The sequence below is a fragment of the Hippichthys cyanospilos genome, chromosome 15, assembly GCF_059441005.1.
Source record: "Hippichthys cyanospilos isolate Australia breed blue-spotted pipefish chromosome 15, RoL_Hcya_1.0, whole genome shotgun sequence".
Taxonomy (NCBI): Eukaryota; Metazoa; Chordata; class Actinopteri; order Syngnathiformes; family Syngnathidae; genus Hippichthys; species Hippichthys cyanospilos.
Window position 1 is genome coordinate 15,561,742 of NC_142383.1, and position 13,970 is coordinate 15,575,711.

General features: G+C 38.6%; 1 protein-coding gene across 1 annotated transcript in view; it reads right to left on the reverse strand.

Moving 5' to 3' along the window:
* Nucleotides 1-13,970, reverse strand: part of bmpr1bb (bone morphogenetic protein receptor type 1Bb) — a 32,956-nt gene that overhangs the window by 3,687 nt on the left and 15,299 nt on the right. The window contains exons 3-8 of the mRNA XM_088435088.1: nucleotides 9,861-9,994; nucleotides 3,763-3,925; nucleotides 3,574-3,679; nucleotides 2,957-3,056; nucleotides 925-1,021; nucleotides 695-839 (exon numbers count right to left, since the gene is read on the reverse strand). Coding sequence (XP_088291214.1) covers nucleotides 695-839; nucleotides 925-1,021; nucleotides 2,957-3,056; nucleotides 3,574-3,679; nucleotides 3,763-3,925; nucleotides 9,861-9,906 — 657 coding nt within the window. The 5' untranslated portion in view covers nucleotides 9,907-9,994. The remainder of the gene's footprint in view (nucleotides 1-694; nucleotides 840-924; nucleotides 1,022-2,956; nucleotides 3,057-3,573; nucleotides 3,680-3,762; nucleotides 3,926-9,860; nucleotides 9,995-13,970) is intronic.

The window sequence follows — 13,970 nt, forward strand, 5'->3', positions numbered from 1 at the left end:
GAACGTTAGCATGCTAGCTTAGTCTACTGTTGATCACAAGAAAGAAGGAGGGTATATCTTTTACTATATCTTTTTGAAGTATTTTTATTTTTCTATGGTTTTACATTTTTGAGTAAAAGTACAATAATCATCAGCAGGTGTTAAGCTAGAAAGTAGCACACTTGTTTGTGAATGTTAATATGCTAGTTTAGGCTACTGTTTATTGTATAACAGAAAAGTGGGGCATTGGATTTTGTTGCTGTTATTATTATTTTACAATAGCATTTTTAGCATTTTGTTTTCGTTACAATTTTACACTTTTGACTCATCTACTGTGTGGAGCAATAATCATTAAGAGGTGCTAATTTAGCATAATGTATTTAAGTGCTGAAAAATGCAATAATCGTCAACAGGTGTTAAGCTAGCGATTAGCATTTCAACTAGGATCACTGCATTAGTTTACGTACATTAGCATGCTAGCTTGGTCAACTATTTATGATATAACAGACAAGAGAGAGCATTTTTCACAAATATAGTTAGTTTTTGAAAAAATGTGTAGTTATATATTTGAAAAGTAATTATTTTAAAAACCCTTCACGAACACATGAAAACACTTTCATGTTTCTGCTGGATAAAATGTTTTTGGAGGTCCGCAGTTGATATTCTGCTCACAAGCAGCAATCATTGCGTGAAGGGTGCAGTGGTGTTGCCCTACCAGTAAGGGGAGCCCCGACCCCGAACCGGAGCCCACGCTGTGCGAATGTTCGATGAGGTCCTTAAGTGACTCCCCAGGCGGGATGTAAGAGTCATCCTGTTCCAGGTTGTTGCTGTAGCGCGGCTCCGACTCCCGCCGCTTGTATCTACACACGTGCGACGCGCAGAAGTTACAATTAAGAAGGAAACAAGTCCAAATACTTTCTGGCAAAATACAGAGTGGAGCATCACCTGACGCAGCAGATGACGCAGACAATTGCAAGGAAGACGCCGCACACAGTGATGGAGATGAGAAGAGCCAAGTAGTGGGCACCGCTGTCTACGTAATCTGAAGGAAAAAAACATTGGCAACATTTTGCAAATTTTCCAGAACCGGACCGAGCCCCACGCCGAGGATCGATCACGTCCCCTTTCCCGCTGAGGATCGCATATCACCCCGGCATGCCTCCGGAAGCAGCTCGGGGGGGGTTCTAAACTTTCAGCCGGTCGTGATCCTGTCACTCACACGTACAATGGCACTTGAGAACGCTTATGAAAAAATCACAACCCTAACCCAAGCGGCAATGAGGAACTAACTCACCTCAAACTGAGAAATTCCCAACATCCTAGTCAGTTGCTATGGGCGTGTATTTGTCGCTTTTATGTATTTAGCAACTTTTGTTTGCCTTATTATGCCACATGGGAGGAATATCCGGAGTTCAAAGAGACTCGAATGTCCTCGATTCGAGTTGTATGAGTCTAGTTGTGCGAGTCTCGTTGCTCAAGGAGAGTCTTGAGAGTTTTACGAGACGACCTTTGTTTGCTTTATTATCCCACATAGGACGAATATCAGACAGTATTCAAAGAGGCTCATCACATTTTTTTCTGAGCCTAGTTGTAAGAGTCTAGTTTTAAGAAACTAGCTTTCCGAGACTAGATTTCCAAGTCAAGCTTCCCAAATAGCTTTGTGAGTCTAGTTTTCCGAGTGTAGCTGTCTGAGTCTAGTTACACGAGTCTGGTTTTGTGAGTCTAGCTTTCAGAGTATATTTATGAGTCTAGTTTCCCGGAGTTAATTTTGCGAGTCTAGTTTTCCGAGTAGATTTATGAGTCTAGCTTTCCGAGTCTAGTTGGAGTCTAGTTTACGATAGTATATCGTTTTATTAGATTTTTGTGTACATTTTGTGTACAACTCTCTATCTTTTCACATCCGTGTGCTTCTGTCTGCTGCTGGATGCAAATTCTGCTATCCTTGTGACAACCCTAATCCAAAACTAAACCAATCTGGATGGATGGATGGATGGATAGAAAGAATTCACAAGCTGGTATGTCTCAGCAGTATTTTTTTTCCTGTCAGGCTCCAGAAATAGAGGCAAACAGGACAAACAACAACTCTCGTTTCCCTGCAAGCAACTTCACAAATGTGCTGTCACTTCCTTCCTAAAGGCTAAAACAAAGTGCTTGCCGGAGTATAAAAATGAACGGCAAGTGTGATGGCGGTTTGCTGGGTGTGCGCGACGCCCACGTGGAAAGCTGGAAACAGATGGACCGACAGACATCTCACATCCGTCTGGAGTGGAGAAAGTGAAGCGGGCCCCGGGGAGAGGCTGTCCTTTTCATTAGCGACTGCGAGAACAAGCCCAGCCAGCAGGTTGCGCAAGTCAGCCCCCGCCCCCCCCGGCTAGCCGCTGTTTGAGCAAACACGACATGTGGGGAAAATGAATGAAAGCTTCTTGTCTGGTTTTAGTGAAGCGTAGAAGGGGGGGTGTTGACTCGGAAGTGCCAGATGTTTATTTGAACAAAGGGCTTCTCGTTTTATGTACATAACCTGGAAAATTACGGTGGCCCGGAAGTACAAATCACAAAAATAAAAAACCCTGCTCCTGTTTTCTTGTGAGCCTTGTGTGCTCGTTTTCACTTGTGTGCTCTTTTCCTGTGTGTTCCTTTTCCTTGTGTGCTTTTTCTCTTGTGTGCTCCTGTTTTCTTGTGTGCCTTTTCTCTTGTATGTTCCTTTTTACTTGTGTGCTCTTTTCTACTGCGTGCTCCTTTTTCTTGTGTGCTCTTTTTCTTTTGTGTGCTCTTTTTCACTTGTCTGCTTTTCTTCTTGTCTACTTATCTTTTGTAGTTTTTGTTTGCATTTCATCTTTGCTAAGGTGTGTTTTTAGTTCACATTTACCTTTTTGTGTTTGCTTAGTTTTGTTTTTGTGATTTGCACTCCTGCATACAAAGCAGACAGCGATCGGAGGAAGGCACTCAAGAAGATCTTAGTAATTCCAATCGTCGGTACCTGAGGTCAAGGGAGGAAGAGCGGGGTGAAGGTTGCGATTGCAGAAGTCCTGATCCCTGCAGCACTCCAGCGTTTTCCTGGAATGAGTGCTCCACAAGTCCTGTCCATTAACAACACACGACAACCCAAGTCATTCAATGCCAAAGACATACTTTTACGTCAAGACATTCGATCCCAAATACTTATTCATATTTTTCATAATATATTTAAAGTATTTAAATGTAGTGCCTAAAAAAAGGTTTTTAAGAGGCTGATACGAAAGGAATTAATGACAAAGTAATTAATTACTTTAGGTAATTCAGTGCATAAAGTAATCCAGCCCTAAAGAAATTGATTAGTTTGGTGCTAAAGTCATACATTTATCTAGGGATAGTAATTGGTTCGTTTTGGTCGTAGAGGTAAATCAATATTGCACAGGCCACATAAAATGACTTAGCGGGCCAGATCTGGCCCCCAGACCTTGACTTTGACACCTGTGAACTACAGTGGTTTCACATCTGGATTAGGGTTTCACTCTAGGTTTTAAATTTGAGTTCAAGTTTCAAGTGTGTTTCCATCAAAGGAATTGGGTTGAAATGGGTTTTGTTGCGGCCCTGTCGGGCATGGAGCCCACTCACTCTGCACTGGAACTCGGACCCGGCCAGGGCCAAGCAGCCGGACGCGTAGACGGCCCGCCCGCTCTCCTCGTCCTCCTCCACCATGGTGAAACAGTAACCGTCCGTCCTGTTTTATGCACAATTTTATATATATATATATATATATATATATATATATATATATATATATATATATATATGGTCACATACATGCAACTGTTGTTGGTGGAGTCTTCAGGGCAGTGCTGGTTGCAGAAACACCAAAGCACGGTTTGGGGCGACGGCGGCGCGCTGTCGCTGCTGTTCCCCTCGGACCGTCGCTCCGACTCGCGCTTGCGGCCGTTCCGCAGCAGCATGCTGTCCAACAAGTTGCCTACACACGCAGAGGAAGGAACGCAAAGAAAAATGGGCAGGTTCAAGGATGCGGGCAAGCAGCGGGTTTTGTAACCGTCACCATGGTAACCACATCCGCCGAGTGGAATCGTGTCACAAGAGTTGAATGCAAAGAAAGCTAGCAAAACTACAATATCATATTAAAATATTTAAAAAAAATACCGGTTTAGGGATGTTTTTTTAAATGGAAAAAAAATGATAAGAACTTTATTGAAATGTCATCAAAACAAACTAGGTGCATACATTTGAATTCAATTATGTTCAAAATAAAATGCAATTTAAAAGTAAAGGTAATGAATCAAATGTAAAAAAAATAAATCCATTCCATTTAAAAACAAACAGAATTATTTCTTGTCTTTTTTTAATCACCGAACTCGTCCCACTTTTTTCAGAAAAGTGTTTTAACTGCTGCAATCTGCCGTTTTATCGCAAGTGCATGCGCACCCTCTAGTGGACAAAATGCGCACTATAAACTACCACTTTGCAAAATTGCCACTCCATCTCCGGTGCTATAAAAGACAAATCATGTGAACGGCGCAGTCACGGTCAAAACGTCAAGAATGATGAGCAATAAATATACCGTTTGAAATAACAGGAGGATATTTATAAAAAAAACATACAAATAAATGAGACAGCCTGATGTGAGTCATCTTTGTTGTGCCCTTGAAGTTGCACTGCGTGTTCCTCCGAGATAAGCCGAGGGAATTTTGCACACTCCCAAAAGTGACCTTGCTGTCTTTTTTTTTTCTTCCCTTTTCATGTTTTTTAATCAGCAAAGTGCACACAAACGAAAGATGAACGCTTTATGAGGTCATCAAACCATTTTAGATTACATTTTGCCTCTATCAGCATTTGTTTTGTTTTGTTTTTTTAAATCAAACGAGCACAGAGGTAGGTTAACTCCGGAAGTCGGACATTTTGGGGGCGGAGTCGTCACATGCAAAACAAAAAAATTAAAAAAAACATTTTATTTTTAAGATATATATATATATATATATATATATATATATATATACACACAGACATATATATACACACACACATATATATACACACACACATATATATACATATATATATATATATATATATATATATATATATATATATATATATATATATATTAGAAATAAAATCGAATAAATAAATATTTCTAAGATATATATATATATATATATATATATATATATATGCACATATATATATATACACATATACATATATATATATATATATATATATATACATATATATATATATATATATATATATATATACACATATATATATATATATATATATATATATATATATATATATATACACATTAGAAATAAAATCTAATAAATATTTCTAAGATATATATATATATATATATATATATATATATATATATATTTTTTTTTTAGAAATAAAATCTAATAAATAAATATTTCTAAGATATATATATATATATATATATATATATATATATATATATATATATATATATATACATATATATATACATATATATATATATATATATATATATATATATATTAGTACAAGCAACCACAAAAGCAAAATGGTTTCATATTGTCAAACAGATTCCGCAAAGCTGAGGAAGATTATCTTTTGTCATGGAAGCACTTTGACAACGATGGCAGATCCAAGCGATAGCGTCGCGATATGAAAATGCCATGAAAGAGAGATAAAAAGCTTAAAAAAAAAAAAAGTCTTGATCAGGCCGGAGACAGTTTGGTGTTAAGCGCAGCCAACAAACAGACTTGCTATGTCAGCGGCGGCCGCATTCAAGGTCACCCCGAAATCTGATCTGCATCCCCCACGCATTCCACAGGCTGTTGCTCCTCCACACACACACACACACACACACACACACACACACACACACACACGCACTAATGCATGTAAGTTACTGTGACATTTCTCCGCTATGTTGTGGGCTCTCCACTTTGGAAACCAAACAATTAACAATGCGTTTCGATTATGTTTACTCATACATATTGGTATTTATATATTTATATGCGACACCGCAACTCAATCGGAGACAGAAAAACAAGTAAACAATAGCAAATGTTTCAATCTTTTTTTTTTTTAAATAACTGTTTTCTAGTCCTACAAAACGTTTCATGTTGTCATATTTAAATAAAAATGTGAACATGACAAATTTTCTGAATGGCTATCAAAAAAGCATGTGAGATTTTGAGATTTTCACGTTTTATTAATGTTTTGTTTTTTTTTCACTATACTGTATTTGTTATCTCTAAAAGCTATCATAGATATTTTTTTCCATGGCAATACATTATTAGGACTAAATAAGTGTGGACAAATGCAGGAAAATATAAAAATCACAACCGAAGAGAGTGAACTATCACCATGACGGATGTGCAGGACAGCTACAAATTCCTTGGAATTCCACAGGCAAATAACAATCATGAGGAATCAGTTGGAAGGGATGTCGCAGCAAAATACTGAATCCTGAAGACTCAACGTCAACAAATTCAACGCCATTAACACATGGCGGTATAAAATATAGGAATGGCCCAATTCCTTTTTTTTTTTGGGCCCGAGTCCGGTCACGCCGGTTTCTCCGAGAGCCGATTTCTAACGACCGTTCAATCGGGGGTCCTCCGAGTACGACGAGCGTGATAAGTTCCTCCAGGTGTCCGTCGTAAATCTCCCGCTCAAAGGAGACATCTTCCGTGTGTCTCTGGGGTGCCTTCCGACCCCTCGAGTGGCTGGCGAGCAACCTGCCACGGGGGTCGTTAACCCCCCCCCCAGGCTTCAAAGATGGGACGTACGGGTGAGCGCGCCTTCCGATCCATCTTCCGCCCCCCCTCCGGGTCATCTGTTTCCACCGTTCCGGCAACCTGCTCCGTGTTTAGCCGCCTTGACTCGAGGGCGGAGAAGATGCAGAAAGGACTGTCGGGAAGCGACAAGACGATCCGGCACTTGGCCGCCCTCCGGCCCCGCGCATCCTCGGACCGACGCCTCTCAGATTTGCGCTTAGAAATGTGACGTGCGGCTGCCAGGTTTGTAGAGAGGCGTGATATCCACAAAGATAACACAGGCGGGCTACAAAGTGAGACGCTGGTTTTGGACAACCACCAAGACAAAATTCGATTTGCTCTACCTTTTAGGAATGAACTAAATGTCACGAAAACATATAAAAAGTTTCCCATTTTATCATTGCTAGTGAGATAGAACAATACGATTATTTTCTGTCTAAGTACCGATGACTACTAAGGTCTTGGTTGAAATTTCAGCTCCCTAGTGTCTTCTTTTAATGTTTTCCATTCGATGTGAAATGTCTTTGGCGTAAAGATCCAATGATTGGACAAAACACTGCCAAAGGGTTACGTTTATAACATATAAAAAGTTTCCCATTTTATCATTGCTAGTGAGATAGAACAATATGATTATTTTCTGTCTAAATACTGATGACTACTAAGGTCTTGGTTGAAATTTCAGCTCCCTAGTGTCTTCTTTTAATGTTTTCCATTCGATGTGAAATGTCTTTGGCGTAAAGATCCAATAATTGGACAAAACACCGCCAAAGGGTTACGTTTGAGTTGAAAAATGTTAATACAAAAATGTATACACTTTTTAGTCTCACAATTATGTTACAAATTATTGAAATTCCTTCAATTATTTTTATGATATCATAATAGAATCAATGGGAAAAAAAACACTAGGGAGCTGAAATGTCCGGCAGATCATTCAAGCGTGTAAAATTTCAAAATTGCAAAAGTTTCTATGTGGCTGCAGTTGGGCATGCGAGATTTTGTGTACAAAAATAATCATTGTCCAAATTTTGGACCATATAAAACCATTATAATTACAATTTTTGAGATACATTTGAATAGGATTTATTGCATTGATTTTCCTGAAATTTTTGCAGCATTCCGTTGAACGGCCTTCAAACAGAAAATTCTTTGTTGACTTGTGTTTGACTTTGAGACAGTAGATGGAGGTAGAGACCAGTTGATGGCTATGTCTTAAAAAGCCGCTGTGTCCAGTAAGGGGTTAACTTGTTTGAGATGTTTCGGATGATAAGAAATGCAAAGAACCTTTGCTGATACTTGGTGAAACAATTCAATGCGGTTTATTTTGGAGTATTACGGCAAATTTGGTCCACAGTACTATAAAGGAATTTTGACGTCTTTCGCCGTCAATGGCAGCGAATGAGTAACACGAGGGTAAAAATGTGCTACGATAAGAGACCGTGTGGTGGGGGCACCCGTCATCAGCAGAAGCACGGGAGCTATTTCATGGCCAAGTGTGAAAGTTACACGACTGGACTTTACAGCTGCTCGGCATCTTTAGCACTATTCCACCAAAATGTCTGCGCGCTTGGATGGTACCACACAAAAAAGGACTAGAAAACTATTAGGTATTTCCATGCAAAATGATCACACGAAAAAATTAATTCACATCAAAAATTAGCCATGGTGCCCAACCATGCACGATTTTCGACGCGATTCCCACGGGAACGCCCCAGTCGTGCTCAAATCTTTTCAATACTGCGTCTTGTCGGCCGTCAATCATTTTCCCCGACTAGAAAGAGAACAAATGCCGAGGTGCCCCGCTTGAAGGGCTGGGGGGGGGGGGGCTCGGGATGGCCGATTGGGGGGGGTCACCCGCCTGTCACAACCTTACGAGCCAGCAGGACACTGTTGGCATTCATCGTAAAAAGACAACTGGCTGTCTATCTTCAAACGCTTCACAAAAGGAGTATGCGGAGGGTCAGAAAAGCGCCGTAGAAAAAAATAACCTATATATATATATATATATATATATATATATATATATATATATATATATACTTTTCAATGTAGTATATTGGTGTTGAAATTTGTTGGCAAATTCATGACTTTTTTTTCAATATCAGGAAGTTGCCCCTGCCAACATGGCCGCCACATACATAAAACGGTTACCCGAGAGAATTAGTGGATATTTGCGATTATTATGCTACGTGGGCCAATGGGAGAATTATTCAAGTGAGTATGTAAGTAATATATCATACGATAGGTATTCACTCCACGACTCCAAGGAACTTAGCAATTGTTTTGCTATATTTTGAAATCTATTATTAGAAATCAAAATTTCTTGTGTTGAATGATTAAAGTAGCGGCTAGAAAGGACAAGTACTTCAAGCTGCATGTGTAAAATTATTGTCATAACTATGAAGTTTCAATGAAAAGTTTTGATACGAGCCACAAACTAGCGTAGCTCCTTAGCGAGATTTGTTGACATTAGCTTGGTGTCTAGTTAGCCACTTGCTCATTTTCAGGACGTTCATTTTAATATCTATGGAAGACGTTTATAGACGTTTATATCTATGTTATTTTTATTTATTATATTTAATTCTATTTTTTTTTATTAAATATTATTTTGTATGGTAGTTTTTTTTCCATTTTTTTTCATTATTCCACAGTATGTTTTTTTTTTTTTACTTACAGTATATATTTGATGTTTAATATATAGTTTTGTCTATTCTAGAAAGCTTTTCACGTACAGGCATGTTTGTTCATTCATAAGCAATTTTGTTATTATAAATGTTTCTTATTCGATTTTTCATCATTCTGCATTTTGACATTAACATATTTTTTTTCTTTTTTTTCCCCCCATTTAATATATATTCCAAAGTAATAAAACCCCTAGCCACACAGTTTACAATTCTCCGACAGGTACTCGGATTTTTCTCAGATTTCTCATTGAATTGCGTGCTCGAAATTCAAACCTTGATGAAAAAGATTTCCGCAAAACAGTGAGCCCGCGAAGGGCGTTATAGTGAGGGAATACTATCAAGTGTTTTTCACAAGACTTAATTCATGCATAGGTGTACTTTTTTTTCAAAATAAAAGTTATATAATTAATAGGAAGTTGCAATTGTCCTGGTTTTGACTCACCTTCCGATACGGGGCCGAGCAGCGCCATCAGAAGCAAAGCCAGCATGGCGCCGCCGCCACGCCGCTTTTCAAATCCTTCGCCAGCAATGGAGAATTGGTCCTCAAGTCCTTCCCGGTCCAGCGCCACTCCGGCACTGACAGCATGGGAGAGAAAGGCGAAACGCAATTGGTGGGGGGAGGGGAGGGGGGGGGGGGTACTTCTCTCTGGGTGTCCGTCCCTTTTTTTTTTTTTTTTTTTTTACCATCAGGCAACAGCTGGACAGCAAAACACAGAGAGGGGACACCGGTGGAAGACGATCCACGTTTACATACATACGCAGATACGATTCTATTATTCGATTGCGTAATCGACAAGATCTTCGGGTGGGAAAAGATTCGACGGTGACATCCTTGAATTACTTTTTGTTTTTTTTGTCTTGGTGATAAAAGACTCGTTTCAATGCTCATATTTTCAAGATACACATTTTATCGGTTGAATAGTTATTCGCTATATTAGAAGCGCAAAATGATTCAATCATTTTTTTCATAATTGAGGAATCGTTCTGATATCGTTTTTCATTTCAAATGATCCAAATATTGTGAATTTTCGCAGTTGTAAATATGTAAAAATGCATCTGACGAGAATCCTTTGTGACATGTTTGTGATTTTTTTTTCTCCTCTCAGTGAACTTGATGGAATCTGGCTAATCGGCGGTCGGCTTAATCCTCTGCTAACATCCATGTTGACGCGAGGAATGCGTCCCCGTGGTTATCGTGTGCGTCTGCGTCGCCGATTAGCGAGACGGGAGGTGTGAGCGCTAATCGGCTCGGCGTCACCTGACGCCGCCTTCGCTCACCCCCGACGCTTACGATTATTCAACATTTGACTTCTGACAATTTTCCGATATTTTCCGATATTTTCCGATTGTCATAAGTGTAGTTGGGTAGGATACCCCCCAAAAATCCAAAAGTTATATATTCAGAGAATAATACTAGTCATTGGGGGCGTGCAATACATTGAATTCATTTAATTATGTCATTTTAAAAAAATCGAAGTTTGGAGAATTAGCATAATCGCAAAAGTGTTAGCATGCTGGACAAGTGGCTACAATAGTTATTAACTACTAAACTCATTCAGTGCCAGCCGCCGGGCTTGGATACAATTAACCCCTGAAAGTCCGGGGATTTTTCACTAGCCTGGCCTTAATATCACCCATTTTGGGCTGAAACGGTCATAACATCCTCAAAGATAAATATATATTTGATTTTAACCCCTCAAAAGCTTCAGTGGCATCAGCGCTATCCATTCATAATAAAAATTAAAAAAAAAAAAATTGGGGGGGAACCTACAACCTCTTTATGTACAAAAATGGTGAAAATGCAATGATGGCAAAAGTAACTACGTTGTATATTTATACATCTATAAAAATTGAAATAGGAACATTTATTATGTCATAATTGCAGTACTATGACTTTTGAAGACTTTTGCATTTTGGGAGTCCAGGCTAAGCCAATCATCGACGTCATTGAAAGGCTTGTAAAAGTCATAAATTGGCCGCAAGCGCAATAGCGCCATCTTTTAGGATGTCAAGACCAAATATTCTATTGCGCCCCGTTAGCAAGTTGCCGTTGAAAGGATTAATGCAAAAATCGGTGGAAATGCATGTTAAAAAATGGGGTTTTCAATTTGTCCAAATTATTTCCAATGGCAGTAAATGAGCCTGACATGGGCTAAATTTGACACCTCCCGTTTGCAAGCATTTAGAAGAAACTTCAGCACGTCATATATTGAAAGTCGTCATGTTTTGACAATCTTTGCAACATTTTAGCCTCTTAGTGTTTTTTTTTCATGCTTTTCATTTGATATCACACATCAAAAACATCAAAAAGCCCGATTTGGGTCAAAATTTGCCCCGGGGGTTAATAGAAGCAACTAATAAATTGTTAGAATTCGATTTGTCATTGAGTCAAAACCGATTATCCCACCTGCGCAAAAAGAATATTTTTCTTACGCATTATCACAAGAGAATGAAAATAATAAGATAAAGCCGTATTGTTTCAAAAGTGTGTTAATCTTGAGATAATCCACGAGGGGGAAAAAAAAAATCCTAATCTTACCAGGATTAATTTGTAATCGTGCGCACGTAAAAATCACAAAGGCAGAATGTGTTTTTTTTTTGAAAGCGCATTTCTCTTCCAAATGGGTGCAGGAAAAGTCAACAGGGGGAAAATTCTTGGTGATGTGAGAAGCGGTAAAAAGCAGCGGGGGACAAATGGGCTTGGGGGGGGGGGGGGGGGGGGGGGCAGTGCACCTCACGTGGTGTTCTGCACTCAGAGGTGTGTGTGTAAGGGGGCGGGGGGCAAACTGCCAACGAATACTTCCTTTTTTCCTAACGATACTTTCTATCAGAATTCTATCCGACACGAAGCGGAAAGATTTTCTTCTGAAACGGAGAGCCCACGACGCGCCATTTTCACATTTCATTTTCCGGGAGAAAACCCCTTTTATCGTCGTCGCGACCCGGGCTAACCCGCCCGATGAAACGAGCCGGATGATGACGGCGGAATGCGTGTCGGTCCCGCCCGCCGCTTTGGGAGCTCCCGTGAGTGTGGGGGGGCGGGGGTTAAAATTGATGTCATCGGGGGAGGAGTTTATTACCGTGCCGACGCAGCTGTCTTCTGTTTGATTTCACGCTGGCGGATGGTAACGATATGCAGTTCAAATTATACACCAAATTAAACACTTAAAAGGAAAAACACACACACACACATACACATATATATATATATATATATATATATATATATATATACACATATATAAAGTATAACCATATCTACATACCTACGTAAATATACATACCAATATACATACATATTATTTACTGTACATAAACACACACACACACATATTATATATATATATATATATATATATATATATATATATATATATATATATATATATATATATATATATATATATATATTAGGAGTATTTCAACGTAGGTGATGGTGGATCCAAAAAGTGCGCGTAAGCTAGCAGGGCTAATTACCGATTTGTGACCCTCGGGGGGGGGGTGAAAAGTTCATGCCCAGCCACTCCTGGAGGGGGGGGTCGCATCTCTACCTCCACTTGCAAGATTGATCGCTCAAAGTGTTGCCCCACCTGTTAGCAGCAGGTGCTAACAAACCCACTAAGTGGGGGCATCATGGGAGGGGCAAAATGTGGCAATGTTGCGGAAAGTGCACTTTTTTAATGGCGTAAATACAATTTTATAAATAATATTCAAAAATGCACCTGGAATTGTATATGTAAACGAAGTGAAAACTCTCCGCTAACAACTCGGACTAAAATCCTTCCAAAGCATAAAATTTGATCCAGACGTGTTATCTGGTATTGTATTTTTTTTAATATATAATTAATATTAATCAGAGCTGTACAAACCATCTCATGAATAAAAAAAAAAAAAAATATGTTCATGTCGGTATTTTTCTTTCTGTTCACTTATCCATCAAAGTCAATAAGAAGACACGAAAGAAGCGGAGCAGAACGTCGACTTCCTGCCTGCTTCGGGAGAAGGAAGGAGGGCCATCGTTAAGTGGGAAATTTCTAGCATATTTACCATAATCACGCAGCCCATAATAAGCGTTAATTGGTGCGCTTGCGCCATATCAGAGACGCAGGAAAGATTTAATGAGGGCAGACGAAGAACAATCTTGGCGCTAACGACTCTTTGCGCTAATGAAGACAAGTAGCGTATACACCATTTCCTATTTAAGAACAATTTGGCTTATGAATGTATTTTTAAACTTTTTATATTATGTTATTTAGCGTTTGGAAAAAATATAAAAGACAAAAATATTTTATATAATATAACAAGTATGTATTATATTATATTCATTTCTTGTAATGTTTATTATATTATTAATAATATGATTAAAAAATGATGAAAAATATGTTTAAAAAATCAACTAGAAAGTAAAAACCAATACTTGAAAAGTAATACTTTTCTTCAATTTTTTTTTTTACAAATTTGCAATGTATTATATATTATATTTTTTATATTGTTTATTATATTTATATTAATAATAAGATTTAAATTATGATTATGAAAAAATATGTGAAAA